The 24,616-nt window shown below is 40.5% G+C and overlaps 1 protein-coding gene across 3 annotated transcripts in view; it reads right to left on the bottom strand.

The window, feature by feature from the left end:
- Positions 1 to 24,616, bottom strand: part of AGPAT5 (1-acylglycerol-3-phosphate O-acyltransferase 5) — a 119,253-nt gene that overhangs the window by 64,290 nt on the left and 30,347 nt on the right. For 2 of the 3 annotated variants that reach the window (XM_032772575.2, XM_075063717.1), the window contains exons 2-4: positions 23,201 to 23,270; positions 18,747 to 18,862; positions 8,492 to 8,581 (exon numbers count right to left, since the gene is read on the bottom strand). In XM_032772575.2, the coding sequence (XP_032628466.1) occupies positions 8,492 to 8,581; positions 18,747 to 18,862; positions 23,201 to 23,270 (276 nt within the window). The remainder of the gene's footprint in view (positions 1 to 8,491; positions 8,582 to 18,746; positions 18,863 to 23,200; positions 23,271 to 24,616) is intronic. The other variant, XM_032772584.2, reaches the window with a different exon arrangement.

Raw genomic sequence — 24,616 nt, 5'->3', positions numbered from 1 at the left:
ATGACAGGAGCACCAAAGCAAAGCTCCCTGTGACTATCACCAAACAATAAATAAGCAGCTGAATAACATACCAGCTATAACTTTTGAGTGAACTTCAAGAGAGTCATGCCACGTAGAGAACTTTACAGTAATCCAGCCTGTATCTAGAGTGTGTTTTTTGACTGTTTGATTTTCCTGAACCTGTTTTCATAGTTTTAGAATACTTCAAATGAGACAGACCACTCATACTAAAGGTTTAAGATATGTTGCCATGACATCCATCATGGTATTCAGTAATTATTTCTATTTTATATTCACCTCAACAGATTTGGTAGTGTTGATTAACACATTTGCTACCATGCTCACCGCTAAATCTACAACATGTTAAGCCATTTCAGAAATGCTAGTAATCTTTGATGAATTACTAAAGAGGATTCTGAAGCATCATTTTGTTTAAATGATATGGCAGTGTCACTCAATCTCCACCAAACTCCAACGATTAAGTGAAACATGCACATGTCCTAAACTTTAGTGACTCACATTTAAATACTGGAAGCACTCAAAATCCTGATACAATCTCATATCTCAAAACAGGGAAAGGGAAGATTTTTCCAACTATTTATTTTTCATGGTTACTTCAGGCTGGGTCTTCAAGTCATATTGAGACATTTTTGTGTGTGAAAAAGGCAGAGAAAGATTCTTTCTGCAGATTTATAACAATTAATATGCTATTTACAGAGAGAATAAAATGGTTCTAATTTGTGATGAGAGAACAAAGTATTGTATGCAAGCATTTTCTTCTGTAGGTTATTTTGCAACTTGGGTATTTGCCATTTGCTAGTACGAGTTAAGACTGGTATATATGTTCACTTTGCTATTATTTCACGGCACGTTGGGCTTGAAAAAAAATGGAAGGATTCCTATCCAGATTGACAGGAAGCACAAATATTTAATATATTCATGTGGTGAAATTTCAAACACAAATGCAACAGCATAAATCTGACTTCACTGTAATATTAATACGTAAAGTGGTTAGATAAATTACATAAATGTTTGAATGTAAGCTTGCTCTGTGCAAAAACTGATCACTTTCATTAGCAGAAATATTTTTAAGCAGCTCAGCCAACAATTTTGAGAGCATTTATTGTTAATTATAACATGAAATTGCTATGAGGTAGAACTTAATTCAAAGTAAATTTTACCCATATAACATAGAGCAGAATTTGTCCCTTTTAAAAAACAAAATATACGCACAAATACAGATACAATAATATATAGTTAATAAAACTGAACTAAGCCAGCATTACAGAAGTGTCATGAAAATTTAATAACCAAGTCACATGTACTTATTTGCCTTCCATCATGCCCTAATAATAATTACCTATTCCCCCCCAAAAAGTTCTCACACAGGGCAAATAGAGTTTTGCAATGCTAAACTAAATGACATTTCACACTCTAGCCCAGGGGTTTGCAACTTCAGCACACAGCCCATCAGGGTAATCTGCTGGCAGGCCGCGAGACATTTTGTTTACCTTGACTATCCGCAGGCACGGCCCCCCGCAGCTCCCAGTGGCTGCAGTTCGCTGTTCCCAGCCAGTGGGAGCTGTAGGGGGCAGTGGCTGTGGATGGTCAATGTGAACATAATGTCTCACAGCCCGTCAGCAGATTACCCTGATGGGTCGCGTGCCGAAGGTTGCTGACCGCTGCACTAGCCAAAGACCTACAGAAAAACTCTGTCAAATATTTGGTTGTCATAACTTAAATCCACTTCTTACTTTTATAAATCTAAACAGACAAGTTTGTTCTTTTCATCCTAACAAATCATGTCCATACTAAGCCCTGATTGAGGACAGAATATATTTTAAGTGCTGTCCTGAATACAGATGCCTTCTGGAATGAGGGCCTTAAGTAAGCACATCAGAGCTTTGACTGAAAACATACTATCAAGTATAAACCTCTTTTGCTTGACTATTCAAAAAGGCCACTTTAATATTTGAAGAAAATCACACTACACTGAATCCTTGAACACTGAAGAGTATTAAGACCAAATAATCTTTACCATGGTTTCAGCTGTAAAACACGTGCCATCATTAGAACTCATCACTAAAAGTGTTTGTGTGTGTATTTCATAGAAAGGAAATTAGAAGGGACCTCAAGAGGATATCTAGTCCAGCCCCCTGTACTGATCATCCCTTACTGGTGTTGGTCTAACCTGTTCTTTTCTTATTATACTCTTGCACTTAAGCTGGCAGTGTTTGTGCTCCTTTCTATTTGCCTCGCTAGAATTTGACTTCCACTTTTTAAAGGAAGTCTTTTTATCTCTCACTGCTTCTTTTACATGGTTGTTAAGTTCTTTTTTAGTTCTTTTACTGTATTTCTTAATTTGGGGTATACATTGAAGTTGGGCCTCTATTATGGTCTCTTTGAAAAGGGCCCATGCAACTTGCAGGGATTTCACTTTAGTCACTGTACCTTTTAACTTTTGTTTAACTAACCCCCTCATTTTTGTATACTTCTCTCTTTTGAAATTAAATGCCACAGTGTTGGGCTGTTGAGATGTTCTTCCCCCCACAGGGGTGTTGAATGCTATTGTATTATGGTCACTATTTCCAAGCGGTCCTGCTATAGTTACCTCTTGGAAAAGCTCCTGCGCTCCACTCAGGATTAAATCCAGAGTTGCCTCTCCCCGTGTGGGTTCCCGTACCAGCTGCTCCACGAAGCAGTCATTTAAAGTATCGAGAAATTCTTCTCTGCATTTCGTCCTGAAGTGAAATGTTCCCAGTCAATATGGGGATAATTGAAATCCCCCACTATTATTGGGTTCTGAATTTTGATAGCATCTCTAATTTCCCTTGTATTCTCATCACTTATACTGTCCCTTGTCAGTGGTCGATAATTAGAATCCCCTAATGTATATTTTAAGCAGCATGAAATTTCTATCCATTAGCGAATTCTATGCACGTGGATCTCGCTTAGATTTTACTTCATAATTTGAAGACTACATCTCTTTCACTCACTAAAGTTTCATGTTCCCTCCCCCCTTTGCCCACGACCTGTTCTTGTCCTTCTGATATATTCTTGTACCCAGATGATTGTGTACCTTGATTGCTGCTCAAATCCACCAGTTTCTGTGCGAATGACCTGTTATATCATATCCTCCTTTATCACAGGCACTTGTATGTCCACCATAATATTATTAGACTCTAGCATTTGTTACAGACTTTACAACCTTGTCCTGTTTTAATTGTCGTGCCCTTTTCTGATTGGCCATATTCTTTTTATCGTGACTGTTTTATCATCTGATCTGGCCCTTACATCTAACTCTTCCATCCTCTGTCTGACTATAGACTCGGAGATTCCCTACATCAACTCCCCTAATAGAAGTCTGTGTTGCTCGCAAGTTCCCTGCAGACTTCGGACCTTTCACCCCCTCTCCTAGTTGTAAAAGTTGCTCTAACAAACTTTTTAATGTTTAACGTGCGCAGAGTCTGGTTACTCTTGTTAGTTGAGCCCAGTCTCTCCTGGACAGGTTCCCCATCCCAAAATTACCCAGTCCTAATGAGAACGTCAAACCCCCTCTCTGACCACCATCGTCTCATCACAGCATGTGAGACTCGCAAGCTCTGCTGCCTACTGGCTTCTGTGACGTAATGGAACTGGGAGCATTGCTGAATAATGCCACCACAAGAGTCCTGGATTATAGTCGTTCTTCCTAAGCAGCCAATTTGGTTCTCACCATGACATCTCTCTACCCTGTCCCCTATGTCATATGGTATCCTAACTGTACCATGACCACCGGCTCCTCAACCCAGGCACTACATAAGTCTGTCTAGGATGCCTAAGAGAAGATTTTCACAACCTTCGCAGCCAGGCAAAAGGCAATCACCATATGGGTCTCGATGGTTCAGCACAACCCCATTATTATGTTTTATGATCAATCTCCCATATTCAACACTGCCTTTTTCCTAGTCCAACTGGAGTTCCCTCCCCTGGAGAGACCTCAGCGCGAGAGGCACCCCAGACCCATACTGGAAGGAGGGCGTCCCAATATGGGAAGGTTTCCCATCGTGCTCCCATTATCTGGATCTGCTTCCTGGGCCTTTCTTCCTCGTCACAACATCGATTGAGCGCTGTATCATGTTGAGTGGTATGCAGGGGACATCGGTCTACAGTGGTCGGTTAAAGCTCATGACTAATCATACCTACTCTGCCTCTCTTATCTTCTTATGTTTATGGTCAAGTAGGAAGGTGGCCTAAACCTGCAGCTTAACGTGCAACGTGTGTAATAAAGAATAAGTCACAAAGAGCGAAGTTTTGTGAAGAACGGCGTTAGGTCAAAACTCTAAATGGTAATAAATTGTTTTTTAAGTACTCAGAAGCAGGTGAACCTGGTAACAACCATATTTGCGGGGCCCGCTTGACTAATTGATAATAATCAAAGGAGTAGGTCTTAAGACTAACAGTCATTGCGGAGAAACTAAATGGATCTTTGCTTCATCTCACGGCTGAGGTGGTTGGGAGAATTCCACAACCTGAGCCGTTTTGTAGAAAATTCTGGGAACTGTCAACAATTTGAGATGGTCATAGAGGAAGGTTTGAAGTTAATTGAAAACTCAACATTATCAAGTTCACCGGACCTAAGATGGCATTCACCCATAGAGTTCTATAAGAATAATGTGAATGGTTGCGGTAACTATTTACTAAGGTTTTTGTAACCCGTCCCGTTAAATCGGCTTCGTACCTCAGGACTGGAAGTTGCTAATGTAATGCAATATTTAAAAAAGGGCTCTAGAGGTGATCCAACATTACAGACCTGTAAGTCTAACAGTCAGTACCGGGAAAAATTAGTCGAGACAATAGTTAAGAATAAAATATGTCAGACACATTACGAAAAACAAACTGCTTGAGGCAATAGAGTCAACATAGAGTTTCTGTAAAGGGAAATTGTATCTTACTAATCTATTAGAGTTCTTTGAAGGGTCAACAAACATGTGGACAAGGGGATCAAGTGGACATAGTGGGTACTTAGATTTCCAGAAAGCCTTTGACAACGTTCCCCTCACCAAAGGCTTTCGTTCAATTAAGCTGTCATGCGATAAAGGGAGAAAGGTCTTTCATGGATTGAGAACTGGTTAAAAGTCAGGGAAAAGGGCAGGAAATATTATGGTAAATTCTCAGAATGAGGGTGCTACTAGTGTGTGTTCCCCAGGTCATGTCTAGGACCAATCCTATTCAATTATTTCATAAATGATCTGGAGAAAGGGCGTAAACAAGTGAGGTAGCAAGTTTACAGAGATACTAAACCTACCAGCATAGTTAAGACCAAAGCAGATTGTGAGAACTTCAGAAAGATCTCACAAAACTAAGTGATGGGCAAATAAATGGCAAATGAATTTATGTGGATAAATGTAAAGTAATGCATGATTGGAAAAAATACCCCAACTATATATACAATATGATGGGAATAATTTAGCTACAAGAAGTCAGGAAAAGATCTTTGGTGTCATTGTGGATAGTTCTCTGAAGATGTCCACGCGTGGCGCAGAGCAGTCAAAAAAGACAGAAGGTGTTAGGAATCATATAAAAAGGGAACAGAGAATAAGACTGAGATTATATTATTGCCTATATAAATCCATGGTACGCCCACATCTCAAATACTGTGTACCATGTGTCTCCTCACCTCAAAAGATATTCTAGCACTAGAAAGGTTGAGAAAAGGGCAACTAAAATGATTGGGTTTGGAGAGGGTCCCATATGAGGAAAGATTAAAGAGGCTAGGCCTCTTCAGCTTGGAAAGAGGAGACTAAGAGGGGATATGATAGAGGTATATAAAATCATGAGTGAGTGGAGAAATGGATAAGAAAAAGTATTTACTTATTCCATATACATGAACGGAGGGTCACCAATGAAATTAATAGAGTAGCCGGTTTTAGACAAGCATATTAAAAATGGACAAGTTGGTGTGCTCAAAGCAGAGGCACAGTCAACTTGTGGAACTCTTTACCTGAGGAGGTTGTGAAGGCTGGGACTATAACAATGTTTAAAAGGGAACTGGATAAATTCACGGTGGCTAAGTCCATAAATGGCTATTAGCCAGGAAGCATAAAGAATGGTGTCCCTAGCCTCTGTTCATCAGAGGATGGAGATGGATGGCAGGAAAGAGATCATTTGATGATTGCCTGTTAGCTTCACTCCCTCTGGGGCACCTGGCAGATCATTCGATGATTGCCTGTTAGCTTCACTCCCTCTGGGGCACCTGGCATTCGCCACTGTTGGTAGACAGATACTGGGCTAGATGGACCTTTGGTCTTACCCAGTACAGCCATTCTTATGTTCTTAAAACCTCCAAAGACAGGGATTCTACAACCACCCCTGGAAGCCCATTCTAATAGTTAACTATCTTTATAGTTAGAAAGATTTTCCTAACATCTAACCTAAATCTCCCTTGCTGCAGATTAAGCTGATTATTTCTTGTCCTGCCTTCAGTGGACATGGAGAACAGCTGATCACCATTCTTTTTCAAAATGCATCACTTTCTTGACCCGTACTCAACGTGTGATCCGCCATAATATGCAGATCCTTTTCAGCAATACTACTGCCTTGCCCATTTATTCCCCATTTTGTAGTTGTGCATTTGATTTTTCCTTCCCAAGTATAGTATTTTGCATGTCTTCCATAGCACTTACAAACCCACAAAGTTTGGATTTATTTTCACATTCTCCACTTCATTATCCAAGTCATTAATGAAAATATTGAATAGTACTGGACACAGGACAGACTTATTTCTTTAGATGGCTTATGAGAATGTCATGTGGGACTCCGTCAAAAGTCTTATTAAAACCAAGATATACAGTGTCTACTGCTTCTCCCCTATCCACTAGGCAGTAACCCTGTCAAGAAAGAAAATTAGATTGGTTTGGCATGATCTGTTCTTGACAAATCTATGTTGGCTATTACTTATAGCCCTATAATCCTTCAGATGCTTTCAAACTGATTGTTTACTAATTTGTTCCAGTATCCTTTCAGGAACCGAAGTTAGGTGAACTGGTTTATAATTCCCTGGGTCCTTTTGTTCCCTTCTTTAAAGATAGGTAATATGTTTGTTCTTTTCCAATCCTACCCATCCTTCATGAGTTCTCGAAGATAATAGCTAGTAATTCTGATAGTGCTTCAGCTAGTTCCTTAAGTACCCAAATGGGAATTCCATCAACTTGAATACGTTTGGAAGTATGCCTACACTACAGAGACTAAACTGGCACAGCCACATCGCTGTAGTTATGGCAGAAAAACTCTGTTAGAGTAGATGCAGCCTACATCAATGGTAGGGGTCTTTGCCATCAGTGTACAAACATCATCTTCCTAAATGATGGTAGCTATGTTGACAGAAGCATTATTCCGTTGACATAACTGTGTCTATCCTGGGGGTTTGCTTGGCATAGCTATCTGGGTCAGGGATGTAGATTTTCACATTCCTGACTGGATGCAGCTATGTTGACCTAACTTTTAAGTATAGACCAGGCTTAACTTATGTAAATATTAAGATTGTGTTCAATATCTGGACACAATTAACTATTTTAGTGAAGACTGAAGTAAAATAAACATTAAACCGTTCATACTTCTTGATGTCATCCATCCTTAGCTCTCCTTCCCTGCTAAGTAGAGGACCTACCCTTTCCTTTGTCTTTCTCTTGCTCCTACTGTACTTATAGAACTTCTTCTTAATGCCTTTCTATGTTCCTTGGTAGGTGTAACCCATTTTGTGCCTTAGCCTATCTGATTTTGTCCCTATATACTGTACTATCTTTTGTTCTCATCCTTAGCAAACTGTCCGTTTCCACTTTTTGTAGGATTCCTTTTTCATATAATTTAAAGCAGAGCTGATCAACTGAGATATCTCAAGTGTTACCAAGTAGGTTATAATGCACCAAGCCAACAAGGGGGAAAACACAACATATTAATGTACAGTAACTAATACAAATGAAAGCATAGTGATTCCAACCAGTGAACCACGGACCATAGAGGGAGTCATGAGAAAAGTCACTTGGCAATAACAGTTGTTCTTCAAATAGAAGATTATCAAGAGATTTTCCCTGTAGCAGACAAAGTTATTCAGTTTTAAAATGTCACTCACATTAAAAATGATTAATCATCCTGATAGCTGATTAATTAACATTTTATAAAGAATGTTTCTTGACTTTCAAAAGATCAAACTAATTTGATATATAGTTAAAAAAAAAATCAGTCTGACAGGCATTACTACAGTAAGCAAGATGCTATTTTAAAATATAGGGAACAGTGAAATTGGCTGTTTCTGGAAAGAAACTCAGCTGCTGTAATGGTAGCTCTACAAATAATCAGTGAAAATACCTAAAGAAAACATGCACATGCTTGCTTGTCTTGTAATTTACAGATACTAGTTATTTCTAATGCCTCTGATTTTTGTAATTGTAATTCCAGTTACAAAGACTGATTATTTAAAAATAATAATAAAGAGAAAAAAGTATAATCTTACTGGAGTCTCAGCTTTCACCTGGGCCTGCAGCTTGTTTCTCATTTCTTTTTCATTAAATCTGGCACTTCGTTTTACATAGATTCCTCCATGCTAGGACATAAACATTTAAAAATAAAAAGTATTTAGTATTTATCACATACTACATTTGATGAAAAAACAGATGTTTGAATTTGGATAGAAACAATTTTAGATATTATGGTGACAGGTCTTTAGAAGCATCTATTGAGATAAAATTAGCAGCCTGCTGTGACGGGTTGGATCACAGAAACCCCCTTGGGAGTGCCAACTGATGTGCCAAGACTACTTCTATCCCTGTTTTCCCTGCCAGCTTAGGACTTCAGCACCCTGTCCTACTGAGCCAGACATTCTTGTCTACTTCAACAAAGACCCAGAATCTGAATTACCTGCCCCAAAGCTGCAGGTTTACCTGAAAACAGCTCACAGAAGTATGCTTGTCTTTAGCACCCAGATGCCCAATTCCCAATGGGATCTAAACTCAAATAAATCCGTTTTACCCTGTATAAAGCTTATGCACGGTAAACTCATAAATTGTTCGTCCTCTATAACACTGATAGAGAGATACGCACAGCTGTTTGCTCCCCCAGGTATTAATACATACTCTGAGTTAACTAATAAATAAAAATAGTGATTTTATTAAATACAGAAAGTAGGATTTAAGTGGTTCCAAGTAGTAACAGACAGAACAAAGTAAGTCATCAAGCAAAATAAAATAAAATGCACAAATCTATGTCTAATCAAACTGAATACAGATAAGATCCTCATCAATTACAGAATGCTCCCTTTTACAGGCTAATCTCCTTTTAGCCTGGGTCCAGCAATCACTCACACCCCTTGCACACTGTCCTTTGTTTCAGCTTCCTGTCAATATCCTGGGGGGGTGGAGAGGCTCCTTCTTTAGCCATCTGAAGAACCCATGGAGGGGGTCTCCCAGGGATTTAAATAGACTCTCTCTTGTGGGTGGAGACCCTCTCCTCACCCTGTATAGAATCCAGTCACAAAATGGAGATTTGGAAGAACATGGGCAAGTCACCTGCACATGCATGACTCAGGACTTGCAGGGAGCAGCCATTACCCACATGCTCCCTTGAATGTCCTCATGTAGACTTCTTATGCGGATTGGAGTCTTCCAAGCTCTTTTATTTGTTAAATGCTTCCTGACTGAGCACATTCCTTTCCCAAAAAGTGACCAAGCAATTATACAGCCAATGTTCATAACTCTGAACACACAAATGGTGCCTGTATACAACTAGGATGAACATAACCAGTAGATCATAACCTTTACATAGATATGTTACATGGCATATGTAGCAAAACTCTATTCCAGTTATATCATATATACCTTTGTAAGCACCCCCCATAAAGCCTTATGGGGTACACTGTCACACCTGCATAGCAGAGAACATTGTCTCTCAGGATGGACACACCATTTTACATTTGCATAAGCAATACGTACTCTTTAACAAAGTTATATATAAGAAGTGTTCTACATGTAGATCACAATGTCCACACAAATAATTAGAAAGCACTTGACCCAGTGATGAGCTACCAAAATCTTAGGAACCAGTTTCCTACTAGTTCTTTGGTGGCACTTTCTTCACACACTCTGAGTCTTTGGTGGCATGTCAGCAGCAGGTCCTTCAGTGCCGCCGAAGACCCGGAGCGAGTGAAGAATGTGCCGCTGAAGACCCGGTAGGAAACCATCCAGTGCCTCCCAAAACAGCCTATCCCCATCCTCATCCGATGCCCACCCACATCCTGCACGCGACTCCCCCTCAGAACCCACAACCCATCAACCCTCCCTGCTCCTTGTCCCCTGACCACTCCTTCCCGAGACCCCTCCCACCCCAACTTCCCCCCCAGGATCCCACTTCCTACCCACCTTGCCCGCTCCCTGTCTCCTGACTGCCCCAACCCCAATCATCACCACCCCGACAGACCCCCAGAACTCCAACGCTTACCCAACCCCCTCCCTGTTCCCCATCCCGACCGCTCCCCCAGAACCTCTGCCCCCTCCAACCGCTCCCTGCCCCTTATCCAACCTCTCCTCGGCCCAGCCCCCTCATCATGCGGCTCAGGGCAGCATGTATGGATGCCACGCGGCCTGCTGGAGCTTGAAGCCCCACCCTCTTACCTTGCCGCTCAAAGTGACAGGAGCTGCAGAGCTTCCCAGGAGCGGTCCAGAGCGCTGGCACCAGGCTCTGTGAGAGGGGGGGAAGGCGGGGAGGGGACAGAGGAGCCTCCCCAGCTGGGAGCTCAGGCGGGCCAGAGAGGATGGTCCCGCGGGCTGGAGTTTGCCCACCCCTTTAACAACCGATTCTAAACCGGCTTCTAAATTTTAACAACCGGTTCGCATGAACCAGTGCGAACTGGCTCCAGCTCACCACTGACCTGACCTGTCTTGTTTAACAATGTTACTGAATGAGAACACAACACTGGAACTGACACGAGGGTCTATTCCCACAAATACACACACAGAGGTAACTTTATTAATGCAAGTAGTACCACTGAGATTAATAGGACTCCTCATATTGAGTAAAGTTATTCATCTGCATAAGTATTTGCAGATCAGAATTTTCAAATCTGGGTGTCATGCTGTAAATAGCAACAGAAGACAAATACTGAAGACAAGTAATAGGTATCGTATTGTAGATACATGTATGTATGTGTGTATGTAGTAACAAGCAGCACTGACCATATCACACTATTATACACTTTCACAAATAAAAGGAAGTCCGGTAATTGCAGAGAACGATACTGATGATACTCAGATAAATTAAAATAACTACTTGTTCTAGAAGGCAAAAGATTCTTCACAATAATAGCATTTTCACTGGGAAACCTTATGAAAAACTAAACCATTTCCTGGAAAAGATTAGTTTTATAGCTTGTTCCAGACATATTACTATTAACATTTTAAAACTGAGAGACTGATTGCACTATTAAGTTTGAAAAGAGAGAAACACAACTAAAGCAAAAAAGATAAAAGAGGATATAAATAAAATTTGCCTCAAAAATAAATTCCTCGTTGTTATAAATAATCTTTTTGCATGTTCAAAATTAAAATGTTATCTTACCAAATCATCTTTTCATCATTGCTGCATTTACTGCTTTTTCTAAGTACTGTACTATACTACTTGCATAGATTTTTTCAATAAAAATCTTTGAGAGTTTAAATGTGTAAGTAAAGAACATTCTCTTATAGTCTCAAATAGATGTTTCATATAGAGTATGTCCACACTACCCGCCGGACAGCGATTGATCTATCAAGGATCGATTTATTGCGTCTCGTCTACACGTTGACTCCGGAACTCCATCAGGGCGAGAAGCAGAAGTGAAGTCGAAGGGGAAGCCGCGGGCGTCGATCATGTGCCGTGAGGACGGGAGGTAAGTCAAACTAAGATACGTTGACTTCAGCTATGTTATTCTTGTAGCTGAAGTTGCGTAACTTATATCGACACGCCCTCCCCTCCCAGCCCCCAGTGTAGACCGGGCCTAAATATACGAAAACTAAATTAAGATCCCAAGAGGATGCTGGATTTTCAATAGAATGGTAAATGTCTCATGAGCAAACACCAATTTATTATCATTGAGAGAATGGAAGGCGGACAAGGCTAATAAAAGAACCTTAAATTGAAGAGAGTGATAGGTCTGCTATTTTGAGCTGGAGGAAGTACTCAGGTATACATTAGGTTGAGGCTGTGAGATGGGATCATTATCATCATCCTCTGCCCACACTGTGAACCTTTTCCATTTTAAAATGTAATTTTTTCCAGAGCTCCCTAATATAGCCTGAACAGAAGTGGAACAAGATAGGCAATAAATTCAGTTTTGCTAGAAACCTAAATAAGGTGAACAGAGTTTGTGTCTGAATGGCAGACTCAACCATCCTGTTGAGTAAGCGAATCTGGAATGACAGGCAGCGTTCTGTACGTCCCTTCTGAGATGTGTAGTAAATCTGTGAACAATTGGGTCAAATGAGCACTATTAAAATTATCTTTTTTATGTTCCCCCCACCAGCACTCTGTAATTAGACATAATAGGAGGAAAGACATATTGGAGACTTTGGCTCTATGATCTGAGGAACACATTTGAAATTAAATGTCTGTCTGTCTTTGCTCTCGAACAAAACTTCTGACATTTTGCATTTTCTTTCATTGTAAAGAAGTCTGTCTATGGGTGTCCGTAGCACGTGAAGGTTTCCTGTATCACTGAAGTTTTTGGTGACCGCTCACCAGTGATTATCATGATTCTACTTAGCTGGTCTTCCAGATTGCTGTTTTTCCCTGTCAGATGCATAGCCACATGTTGAGGAGAGGGCATCATTCCCATTGCCTCACTGCAAAATTAAGAATGGGCACCTTCCTGCTTGTTTATATAAAATATTAGAGATGCTGTCCATAAGCACCTGAACAACTTTGTGCTGGACATGAGGTTAGAATGTTTTTAAATGCCCAACAAATTGCTCTGTAAGCTCCATAAGGTTTTAATGTAATTTAATGTAATGTTCTTTGGGAAGGAATTCTAATGTTCCTGGACTGTCAACCTGCAGCAGTGAGCATACCATTCTATGTTGGATTATTCAGTATCTGTTCTGAATGGAAGAGGACTGAATGGTACCCCTTTGAGGACATCATAAGGTTGACCTTGCTAATCTAGAGATATTAGCACTTTCTTTGGAATGGAAAGCTTTTGATTCATCTGTCTGTACTTTGTCTGTAGTTGGCTGACAGCCAGTGCTGTAAAGTTCTTATTTTGAGACATGCATATATTGTTGAAGTTAAAGAGTCCCATCAACTTGAGACAGATCACCATCCTTTGAGAGTGCCAAGTTTCTACTGCTGATTTTACATTCAGGGACCTCTCTTGAGGAAGCAGCACTCTGCTTATTTCAGAGTCTAACAGAGATAAGATTTCACAACTGATTTGTTAGAGTGACTTCTTAGGGTTTATCATGAAACCATACTTCTGAAGAGAGTACATGTGCAGAGGAGAGCATTACAAAGATAATTCCTTTAATGACACTTTTATTAGTCAATCCTCCAAATAAGGGTACAAGAGAATTCCCTTTCTTCTTAGGTGAGCTGCCACTGCTGATAGATATTTTGAGAATACTATGGGGGCAGCATAAAGTCTAAATGGAAGGATCCTGTACTGGAAGTAGTCCTCTCCCACTATGAAACTAAGGTATTTGCAATAAGAACAAGAGGAAATATGTAAATCCTTATCCTTTAAATCACGAACTGCAAGCCAATCTTTCAAAGGGAGGGTATGATAGAGGCTAGGATAGCATACAGAAACAAGATGTCTTGATGAAAGTATTGAGCTTCTTGAGGTTTAATGTAAGGCAAAGGCTTCCACCTTTTTTTTGTGTCATGGGGAGAGATTGAGAGAGACCAAAGTGCCATGAATACCCAAGACTTCTGCAATAGCAAGGACCTGGTTAGGTGATGGATGCCCAGATGATCCCAGCATATGAACCATGTCCACTGCTTCAAAGGAAGGCAAAAACCAACTTAACCCTTCCTCCCCCAAAACCCCAGGGTCCCAGCCAATCTGACATGGGGAAGTTGTTTCCCAACCCGAAATCTGGCAACCTGTTATAACCCTGAGCACGTGAGCAAGACACACCAGTCCAACATATAGAAAAAGAATTCTCTGTACCACCTCAGAGCACTAGTCCAAACCATCTGTTATCCTGTCTCCTGCTGTGGCCAGTCTCTGCTTCAGAGGAAGGCTAAATAAATAAACTTATACTACAACTAGCCAATTGTGTACTGCAGAAAAAATTCCTTCCTGATCCCTCTAGGCAACCAGTGGAAGTCATGGAGCATGAGGGCCATCTACTTCATAGCAGGATCGTGAGACTGATACGACTCACGTTTACAAAGCCTTTTGTGGTTCTCAAGTGAATGGTATTATGTCATTGTAAAGCACTATTATTTTATTCACTTTTACTGTTATATAAGCGTGCAGGTTTATTTTAAACTAGATTTTAAACTTTTTTTTTTTAGAAGTACAATCTCAAGGATTGAGTGATGCAGATTCTATTAGGTGCAGTACATATTACCTCCTCCTTATTCCTAGAGCTAGAATCTCTGATCTCAGCAGGTTCCTGTGAAAGGGAAGGAGACTGTGATTGGAAGGATGGATTTTTTTTTTTTTTTAATTGTACTGGATATCTTCTGTGGACAATCTCTAAAATCCACTTGTCCATAGGTAAGGCTAAGATTTTGTCATGGATATTTTTAGTAAAAGTCACAGGCAGGTCATGAGCAATAAAGAAAAATTTATGGAAGCCTGTGACCTGTCTGTGACATTTACTAAAAATATCCATGACAAAATGGGGAGCTCAGCTGCGGGGTCCCCACACTGACTGCAGAGGCTGGTCACTGCAGGAGCCTGCTCCCAGCTCTGGTTGATTTTACGGTGTGGTCCCCCCACCACCTGCAATGGCAGGAGCTCCTGCCTCCCATGGCAGCCTGAAGCTGTCGGGGGCTCCCTGCCACAAGGAAGCTGCAGGAGTGCCCCCCGCTAACTGTGACAGTGGGGGACCCTGCTGCGCCTGGCTGCCATGGTTGAATTCATGGAGGTTGCTGGAAGTCATGGTTTCTGTGACTTCTGCGAGCTCCGTGAAAAAAATCATTACCTTATCCATGGTTATAAAAGTCCAACAGTGGAAAAAAATGTTATAGCCAGTCTCCAAATGGAGGGGAGTGAACCTGGATTAAGACTGGATCAGAGCTCTCGGGCCTTAGGTCACAAAGTTGACATACTGCCCAATAACATAGCTACTCAAGATGACTGATTCCCTCTTGATCTCAGTTTGAAGCTCTTTGGTTGAGAAAAACTGCCAAGGAGGCTATTGCTGGTGATATTACTGTCTCCTTTGAATAAGGTGAGAAGACAATCAAGGGTAGTGTTGTTTTTGGAACTTAAAACCTAGTACTTGTGGCCTTTTCCTGTGGTGTTGATAGATGCCCAAGTAACTGGCAGTGTATCTATTTTCCATCTTTTACAGAAACTCATCAGCGGTGGTACCCAATGGTCCTCCTCCTTTAAAAGCAAGATCCTCCACTTTAGCTCTGTAGAGGCAGTCCCAAAAATTTAAGCCAAGCATACCTTCTGATAGAAACTGTAGTAGCTACAGCTCAAGCTTCTGCATCTGAAGTCAACAGATGCTATCAAGGCATGTCATGCTACTTGGAGACCTTCTGTTGTGATAGCACGTGCAAGTTTCCTCTGTTCATTCAGGAGCAAGTCAATAAACACTGACATTTTCTTCCAAAGATGGTATTGTTAGCGCATTGTGTCTTGGTAATTCATGGAATTTAACTTAATGTGAAAGATGAGAAGACCTTTTCCCAATATATTCATTTTCTTTATTTTTATCTGAGTAAACAGTGTGTACTAATCCACCCTTAGGTCTCTGAACAGCAGCTTCTATTACCAAAGAGTCTGAAAAATCCTCTTAGGGTAAATATTTATATAATTTGTCTATCTTTTTAGACGCTGGCTAAACTGAGGATGGACTTGCCCAAATGAGCTTTGTGGGTTGCAAAAGCCCACCTAGTATTAGCAATGATATTCTGTTTGAAGAGTGAGAGCCACAGTTAGCATATTGCTCTTCAAAAAATAGCATCAAAGCAGAGCATAAATTCAATGGTGCATTAACTGCTCACCACTTGTTCTGTCACTCCACCTCAGAAGGGAATCACAAAACTACCACAGGCTAATAGCCAGTTGAGGCATGGCTACTTACCCAGACAAGCAGTGATGGCTAGTAGGAGACTAGAAGGAAGCATAGAAAAAGATTATATCATATTTTTTGCTTAATTTTCCCCAGAATTCTATGCTGACCTCTTATCCAGCATGGTTGCATTTTAGTGGAGAAGGACTGGTCAGAAACTGTTCTGCAGATGCACACAAAAATATTAAAGCCAACTTTAGATACACAGCTATTATATTTTTAGCTAATAGAACAATCCTGTGCCATAGCAGATGAATGTAAGGAGCTTCTTTCTTTGATACCATTAGAAATATATATTCAAAAAAACGGAATTTGTTAGCTATGAAATCATCTATGGATCCAGTTTCCTAATTTATACTGAATTTCTACTGTATTTGCTTTTGAATAATATCAAAATATATGTGTAGGCTCAAAACAGATGTCTGGAAGTCCATAAGCACACTGTCTATATTTTCAGTTTTTCCCCTCTGTACTTTAAAACATGTTTCTAGATCAACAATGAACTATGTTTACAAATATGTTTCCTTAGCGCCTGAATTCTGCACAACTAGTTAGGCAAAATGTGTGTATTTTGGGATGTTTACCTGAAGTAGGGAATATAAATTCCGTGAGTATTCTGTAAGTACATATCACTGGAAAGTTTTAGTGGAGTGTGAGTGACATCACTGACAGAGCATCAACAGGAAGAAGAGGAAGTGTTTTATGTTTTCGCAGTGTTTGGTGTGATAAAGACAAAAAAATATTTGTTAGCTTGCACTTCAGTCCTGATGTATCCTTTTTCAGTAATTTAAATACATTTTCTTAAATACACACAACACTAGTGTCTGTAAACAGTCTTCCATTTGTGTCCCTGGATTAGTAATATATCCATCTATGTTTAATGTCTTTAATAGTGTGAAATTTGTTGTGGGGCACACAAAACTACACAGGTTTAAGTTAATAACTATGTTCTGTATAAAAGTGTAGCCTACATTCACACTAACTTCCAGAGGAACAGTTTATTAACAATCAGTATAGTAGTCAGAAAGTTGAACACAGAATATTCCAGAGAGCCATTGCAAGATTTCGGAAAATTACAAAAACAACTTTGGACACCAAGTGATAGTGGATGCAATAGAGAATCTAAATTGTTAGCATTATAATAAAAGCAGAATTAGACCACCAGAGACATAGTGACTAGATGCAAGGGCAATAGTAGTGCTCTTTCCACAGATCATATTCTCTTCTTGCACTCTGCTAATCCATGCCAGAGGAGAAATAAAAGAGCATCAGAAACTGTCACTTTGGTTTGGGGGTTCAAGTGGGTAGGGAAGGGAACAGAGAAGGAAGGGTCATTGTCTCCATAGCACATTCTCCCCTGTTCTTCTCACTAGAAGCCCCTTCCCTGGAGCACCATAGGATTTGGGCTCTGTGTGTACTGAGTTGAGAGGAGTAAGGAAGCAGATACCTTCTGCGGCATGCTCTCCTCCATATTCACAGGGTGTTTGATGCTTGCTCCATGCAGCACTGAATTTGAGTAAACCATCTCTACAACTACTTCTCCAAAGCTATGGAGATGGGTAAGGAAACTGTTTCTGTGCTTGTTTCATTTACATTAAGATGGTTAAAAGCAGCATTTTTCTTCTTCATAGTAAAATTTCAATGCTGTATTGAGTCAACGTTCAGTTGTAAACTTATGAAGGAACAACCATAACGTTTTCTTCAGAGTTGTGCACATTTCAGAGTTACAAACAACCTCCGTTCCCAAGGTGTTTGTAACTCTGAGGTTCTGCTGTACTAAAGGAGCCATGTTGTCATGCGGCAGAGGTTGGCCTAGACAATTGTACAGAAGCACTAGTCCGTTATTGGTGTAATGAGATCTGTGCAGATCTCATGACATCTGCAGGTTAAGGCAACCCTGACCATTCTGTAGTGGCAATAGCAATGAAGGCAAACTTCAACCTTTCTTGACAAAACGATTGAGAGAGTATTCTCCCAGTTCTCCTCTCTTACTGGTTTTACATCAGTATTACTCCACAGTCTTCAATGACATTATCCCCAATTTACAGAAGGATGAAAGGAAAATCTGGCTCTTATACACTGACAAGCACACATATGTAAATATCTGAAAGAGAGAACAAGCATAAAGGACCCCAAATTAGACACCACCTCTAAATTCTGCCACATGATTTTAATTCTGATATTACTCTAAAACACAGTATTTTGTTAATTAGAAAGATTAATTAAGAAATATTAGTTAAAAAAGCTGAGTCAATCCTCTGATAAACAGCTGTCTTTCATATCAATGTTAGCCAGATGTTCCAATGTTCACCCCTCTGAATGAGACCAATCAATTTTCTTGTTAAAATAAAAGCACACCAATAACATTCTGACTCACTGCTGTTCATTTTGAACAAGTAGACAGCTAGAAATAGACAGGAAAGAAGATAATAAATTGTATGCTACACGTGCAAACAGTAGGAAAAAGAACAAACAAACGGGAGTTACCTGAGAAAAATACCACCCATACAAGGGAAGCCATTTTAACCCATCTTTCAAAACGTATCGGACATGCCCAAGAGCATTCTGTCTGATTGCCAACATGTCTGCAACAATCCAGTCAACTGCAAAGACAAAAACCCAGAACTCTTTAGTCAAACTGGGCCTCAAATATTCCTGAGGAAACAAAAAACATTTTGTACACAGGATAGAACTAAAGTGCTTCTGAAACAGTAATTATGCTTCTGATGTTCATAACAGAAATCTCATGAGAGGAAAAAAGCAACTCAAGATGACTGATATTTTTCAATGACAATACTAAGAAATCTTCCCAGAAGCATGTTTATTTGTTACTTCCTTGTCAACTTTTCCCGACACGTTAATTACTCCTGTTCATTCATAACTTTAAATATTCCATTCCAAGAGGTGGCTGTTGGGTTTTTTTTTTTTTGGTTTTTTTTTAGTTTCATAGAATCACAGAAATGTAGGACTGGAAAGAATCTTGACAGATCATCTAGTCCATTCCCATGCACTGAGGCAGAACTAAGGATTGTCTAGACAAGGCCGGACAAACTTTTTGGCCTGAGGGCCACATCAGGTTTCCAAAATTGTATGGAGGGTTGGTTAGCGGAGGCTGTGCCTCCTCAAACAGCCAGGCATGGCCCAGCTCTGCCCCCTATCCAACTCTTCCTGCTTCTCGTACTGTGATGTCCCCCCTCCCCCAGACTCCTGCCCCATCCAACCCTGCTGTTCCCTGTCCCCTGACAGCCCTCGGAACCCCACAACTGACTGCCCCCTGCCATCTCGTCCAACCCTTCCTCTCATTCCTGACTGCCCTCTCCAGGACCGCTGCCCCATCCAACCACCCCTTCTCCCTGTCCCCTGACCTCCCCAGAACCCCTGCCCCTAACTGCCCCCCACTGCCCCATCCAATCCCCCCTCTCCTTCCTGACTGCCCCCTGGCGACCCCTGCCCCCATTTAACCCCCGTTCCCTGCCCTCTGACTGCCCGACCCCTATCCACATCTCCACCCCCAACCCCTAACTCCCCTGCCCTCCTTCCAACCTCCCCACTCCCTGTCCCCTTACCGCGCTGCCTGGAGCACCGGTGGCTGGTGGTGCTACAGCCGCACCACCAGGCTGGAGCCAGCCACGCCACCACGCAGCACAGAGCACCAGATCAGGCCCCGGCTCTGCAGTTGCACTCCCCCAGGAGCTCGCAGCCTTGCTGCCCAGAGCATTGTGCCAGCGGTGGAGCGAGCTGAGGTTGCGGGGGAGGGGGGAACTGCAGGGGAAGGGCCAGGGGCTAGCCTCCCAGGCCAGGAGCTCAGGGGCCGGGCAGGAGGGGCCCGCAGGCTGTAGTTTGCCCACCTCTGGTTTAGACTGTCTCTGACAGGTGTCTGTCTAACCTGTTCTTAAAAATCTCCAATGACAAAGATTCCACAACCCCCTAAGTATTTTTTTCCTAAAATTTAACCTAAATCTCTCTTGCTGGAATTTAAGTCCACTACTTTTCATCCTATCCTCAGTGGATAAGAACGATTTATCACCCTCCTCTTTATAATCTTTTATGTACTTGAAGATTGTTATCATGTTCTCCCCCATCAGTCTTTTCTTCTCCAGATTAAACCCAATTTTTTTCAATCTTTCCTCATAGGTCATGTTTTCTAGACCTTCAATCTTTTTTGTTCCTCTTCTCTGGACTTTCTCCAATTTGTCTGTATCTTTCCTGAAGTGTGGTGTCTACAGCTGGACACAGTACTCCAGTTGAGGCCTTATTAGTGCTTAGCAGAGTGAAAGAATTACTTCTCGTGTCCTGCTTTCAATGCTTCTGCTAATACATCCCAGAGTGATGTCCCCCCAGAACCCCCCCATTTTTTTTTTTGACAATGGTATTACAGTGTTGACTCCTATTTAATCTTTGATCCACTATAACCCCCAGATTCTTTTCTGCAGTACTCCTTTCCAGACAGTTATTTCCCATTGATGGACAGCACTTCACTACATCTTTAACAAGGAAAAAAAAAAAAAATTAGTTCCAGATCCAAAAACTTGGTGACACTTGAAATTCTGTCATCAATTACCTGCAAAGATTAAAGGGCTGATCTTCCACAAGCATAACTTTATGTACGCAAGTAGCCACATTGATTTAAGTACATGTGTATTCTATAAAGCTTGAGTTCACGTGGATTCTCAAAACTGTGTAGAAGTAATAGTGGGAGATATCTGGTCTTTATGAAGATAACTGTAGTGGACGTTTCAGAAAGTGGTCACTGAAAGAGGGGCACTCCCTATGGGGCAGAGTTACAGTTGAGATACATTACCTGTGGTATGCAGTGGTTGTGCTAGTGGTGAGGTATCTCTCTCTGGGTGGAGGAACAGATGGTATGTACTGTTACTTAACTTTTTGTCTTTTTGTTGTTGAAGGTTTGCATTAGGCATGTTGCTTGCAATAACCTTCAATGACACACATCTTGTGTATATGCACATGTGCATACACAAACTACATCTTTCTGAAATATATGGCATCAGAATCCATTTCCATATTACATGTCCCACAATATGGAAAGCAGACATTTGAAGACGATCATCTTATTTTAATATGTTAAGCATTACAGTCAATAAATTTTAAAGGAGTCTTGCCTGTTTTCCAGTTTCACTGATGAACTGAAAGTCCAATTTGTGGCATTTAGGCATGTGACTCTGCAATTTCCTAGTATAAAGAGCCATCAGGTGCACTCAATTTATCAGGAAATTTTGGTGTACGTTACTAGTTTTCTCTACCGTGTATGAAAAATATACTTTCCTCTCCTCCAAGCCAGAAAGGTTCCCTACTTCGTATGTGCATACTCAAGCTTGAGAGATTCCCTCACTTCCTTGCCATTTAATTTTTTCTTCTTTATGAGCCCCTACCTCTGAGGACACCATGGATTTCTCCTTTGGAGTCCTTCAATGCTACTCTTTAGATCAGCTGCAAAGACCAATGATGATTAGCACAAAACACTTATCTAAAACAAAAACAGACTGTCAAATCAATCAAAAGAAATACAGTGGCATCACTCCAGTGGAGGGCCCTTAGCTCTGGGACTTGCTGCTCTCACTAGGTTGGCAAAGCCAGATTCCATTGATCTTCAGGGCCCAGCACAAGACTATTTTCTCCTGGGCTTTTGCCTAATGGGGGTGCTATATAATTTAAATGATGTGTGAGACTCATCCAGAGTTGACAATGATCAACAAGTTAGGTATAGAAACATTACTGTTGATCATTGCCCAGCCACTATGCTGTGGACAGTTTCATGAATACATTTCTTTTCATTCAATTTATAACAACTTAAAAGCTCTCATACTCAAGGTCTGAGCACCCAGCCAATCCTTTAAAGTCACAAAAACAAAATGCAATACTGTCAGTTCACGCCTGTACCAAGAAGCACCACATAAATCAAATACCAACATCTTCACATATCAGCCTACTGTACACCTAAATCTTCTGAGAAAAGCTAAAACAAATGGGCCATAAAGCACATAAGTTTGTAGGTACCAATTCTTAGCTGTAATTTTCAGTGGGATTTCTCACTCCGACAGCTTTTGTTTGATGAGGTGCACAGACCCAATCAAATGTTTAGCAGGGAGGTAACTGAACCTTGATCCTTGAGTTACAGGTGGTATCTGTCTACCCTGTAGAGAAATCCAGACATAAGGAAACTTGGATAAGCACAGCTAAACCAAGCTACCTTATAATGCATAGTAGATTGGACTAAAAGTCTTACTCCTCTAAGGTGCTGAGTGTCTTCACTGAAGTCAATGGAAATTAAGGTATTCAGGGCCTGATCCTGAAAGGTGCTTGAGAGGAAATAATTTCAGGAGTTTTTCCTTGCAGAATTTAGCTGCCTCCTAAACTCCTTGGGTGCATCCTGATTTTAGAGTTTAAATGTTATGACTTACACTTGGTGGTAATTCGGATAGGGCTGAACCTTGCAAGGTGCCAAGTGCCTCTCATTAGCTGCACCCAGTGCTAAGTAGGATCATATGCAAAGACACTTTGCAGGTTCAGGTCCAGAAACACTAGAAGAAATTTAGAGCACAGGTTCTGATGTGGAGATTGTATCTGTCTGGACTCATATTCGCTAATAATCTGAGTTACTCTGTGATACCCTCCTTTTAAGAAATTAATCTAAGAAATAAGTGGCTATAATATTCATTTTCAAGGTCAGTTTATGACTTTCTGTTAAAAAAAATCTCCTACTTTGTGGCTAAAATGGTTCTTAAAAATATGGATTACATAAATACTACAGAGATTTAGCTAAAACACATTTACTGTCTATATTTAATATCGCTGTTATACTTAAAATTATACTTGAAAAATCTGAAATATTTCTCTTTAAATAGCATGCCCAACAGCTTTAAAATTCTGCTTTTCTACCTTTTAGTTTAAGAAAAAAAAGTGCAAACAAATGAGATACAAACCTGTGCACTGATGATTTGATAAATATACTACATTTTCTTTATTTTTTGGCAAATCTCCATAGATTATAATCTAAAAAAGAAATAAAACATTACTTCATTATTTACATTCATTACTTCAATTAATAAAGAGACTTAATGAATAATAAGCAATAGAACTTCTCAGCCAGTTACCACCATTAATTAAAATAACCTCTAAAGAGATCCTATCAGGAACCATCATGTGTACAATCTATTTTCAAACAGTGAGTAATGTCCATACACTGCTCCTGAAATAAGAAAGACATTTGTTAAATTGAGACTCAATCCTGCGATGGGATCCAGGCAGGCTGATCCTTATGCCGATGCGATCCATAAATTCATAGCATTTCAGGCAAAAAAAGGACCATGAGCTCATCTAGTCTGACCTCCTGGCTTACACAGAACACACGATTTCACCCAGCTACCCCTACACTGAGCCCAATAACCTGTGCTTGACTAATGAATATCATCCAGAAAAGCATCCAGTCTTGACTTGAAGACATAGAGAGATGGAGAATCCACCATTTCCCTTGGCAGTGTGTCATAACGTTAAAAATTTGTTCTTAACGTCTAGTTTGAATTTGTCTGGTTTCAGCTTCCAGCCATTGCTTCTTGTTATGCCCTTTTCTGCTAGACTAAAGAGCACGTTAGTACCTGGTATTTTCTCCCTATGAAGGTATTTATGCAATCAAAACACCTCTTGATCTTTTTGATAAGCTAAACAGATTTAGATCTTTAAGCTCTTGCGGCAAGGCATTTTCTCCAGCCCTCAAATCACATTTGTGGTTCTTTTCTGCACCTTTTTTTCAATATTCTTTTTAAAATGTGGACAAAGGAACTGGGCCCAATCACATTTAGCCCTTTCTCCCATAACATTACACGGGGAGCTCATGTTGATTTGTTTGTCCACTGGGACCCGCAAACCTTTTTCAGACCCACTGCTATCCAAGATACAATCCTTCCATCTGTAGGCATGGCCTACTTTCCATATTCCTAGAGGTATAACTTTGCATTTGGCTGTATTAAGACATTTTGTTTGAATAGGCCCAATTTACCAAGTGATCCAGATTGCTCTGTGTAAATGCCCTGTCATCATTATGGTACCACTCCATCAATCTTTGCATCATCTGCTATCAACTCTGATTTATGCTTCCAGATGATTGATGAAAATGTTGAATAGCATCAGGACTGGAACTAATTGCTATGGAAACCCACTAGAAACAACCCCATTAGATGATGATTCCCTAAGGACTGCTTTCTGAGATCTATCAGTTAGCTAGATTTTAATCTATTTAATGATCTTGTACAATGCTAATTTTTTTAATCAGAACATTGTGTGATACTAAATGAAATGGCTAACAAAAGTCTATTACATTTAAGTAGTTCCCTTAATCAACC

The sequence above is a fragment of the Chelonoidis abingdonii genome, chromosome 3 (assembly GCF_003597395.2).
Source record: "Chelonoidis abingdonii isolate Lonesome George chromosome 3, CheloAbing_2.0, whole genome shotgun sequence".
Taxonomy (NCBI): Eukaryota; Metazoa; Chordata; order Testudines; family Testudinidae; genus Chelonoidis; species Chelonoidis abingdonii.
This window is presented reverse-complemented; position numbering and strand designations above follow the sequence as displayed.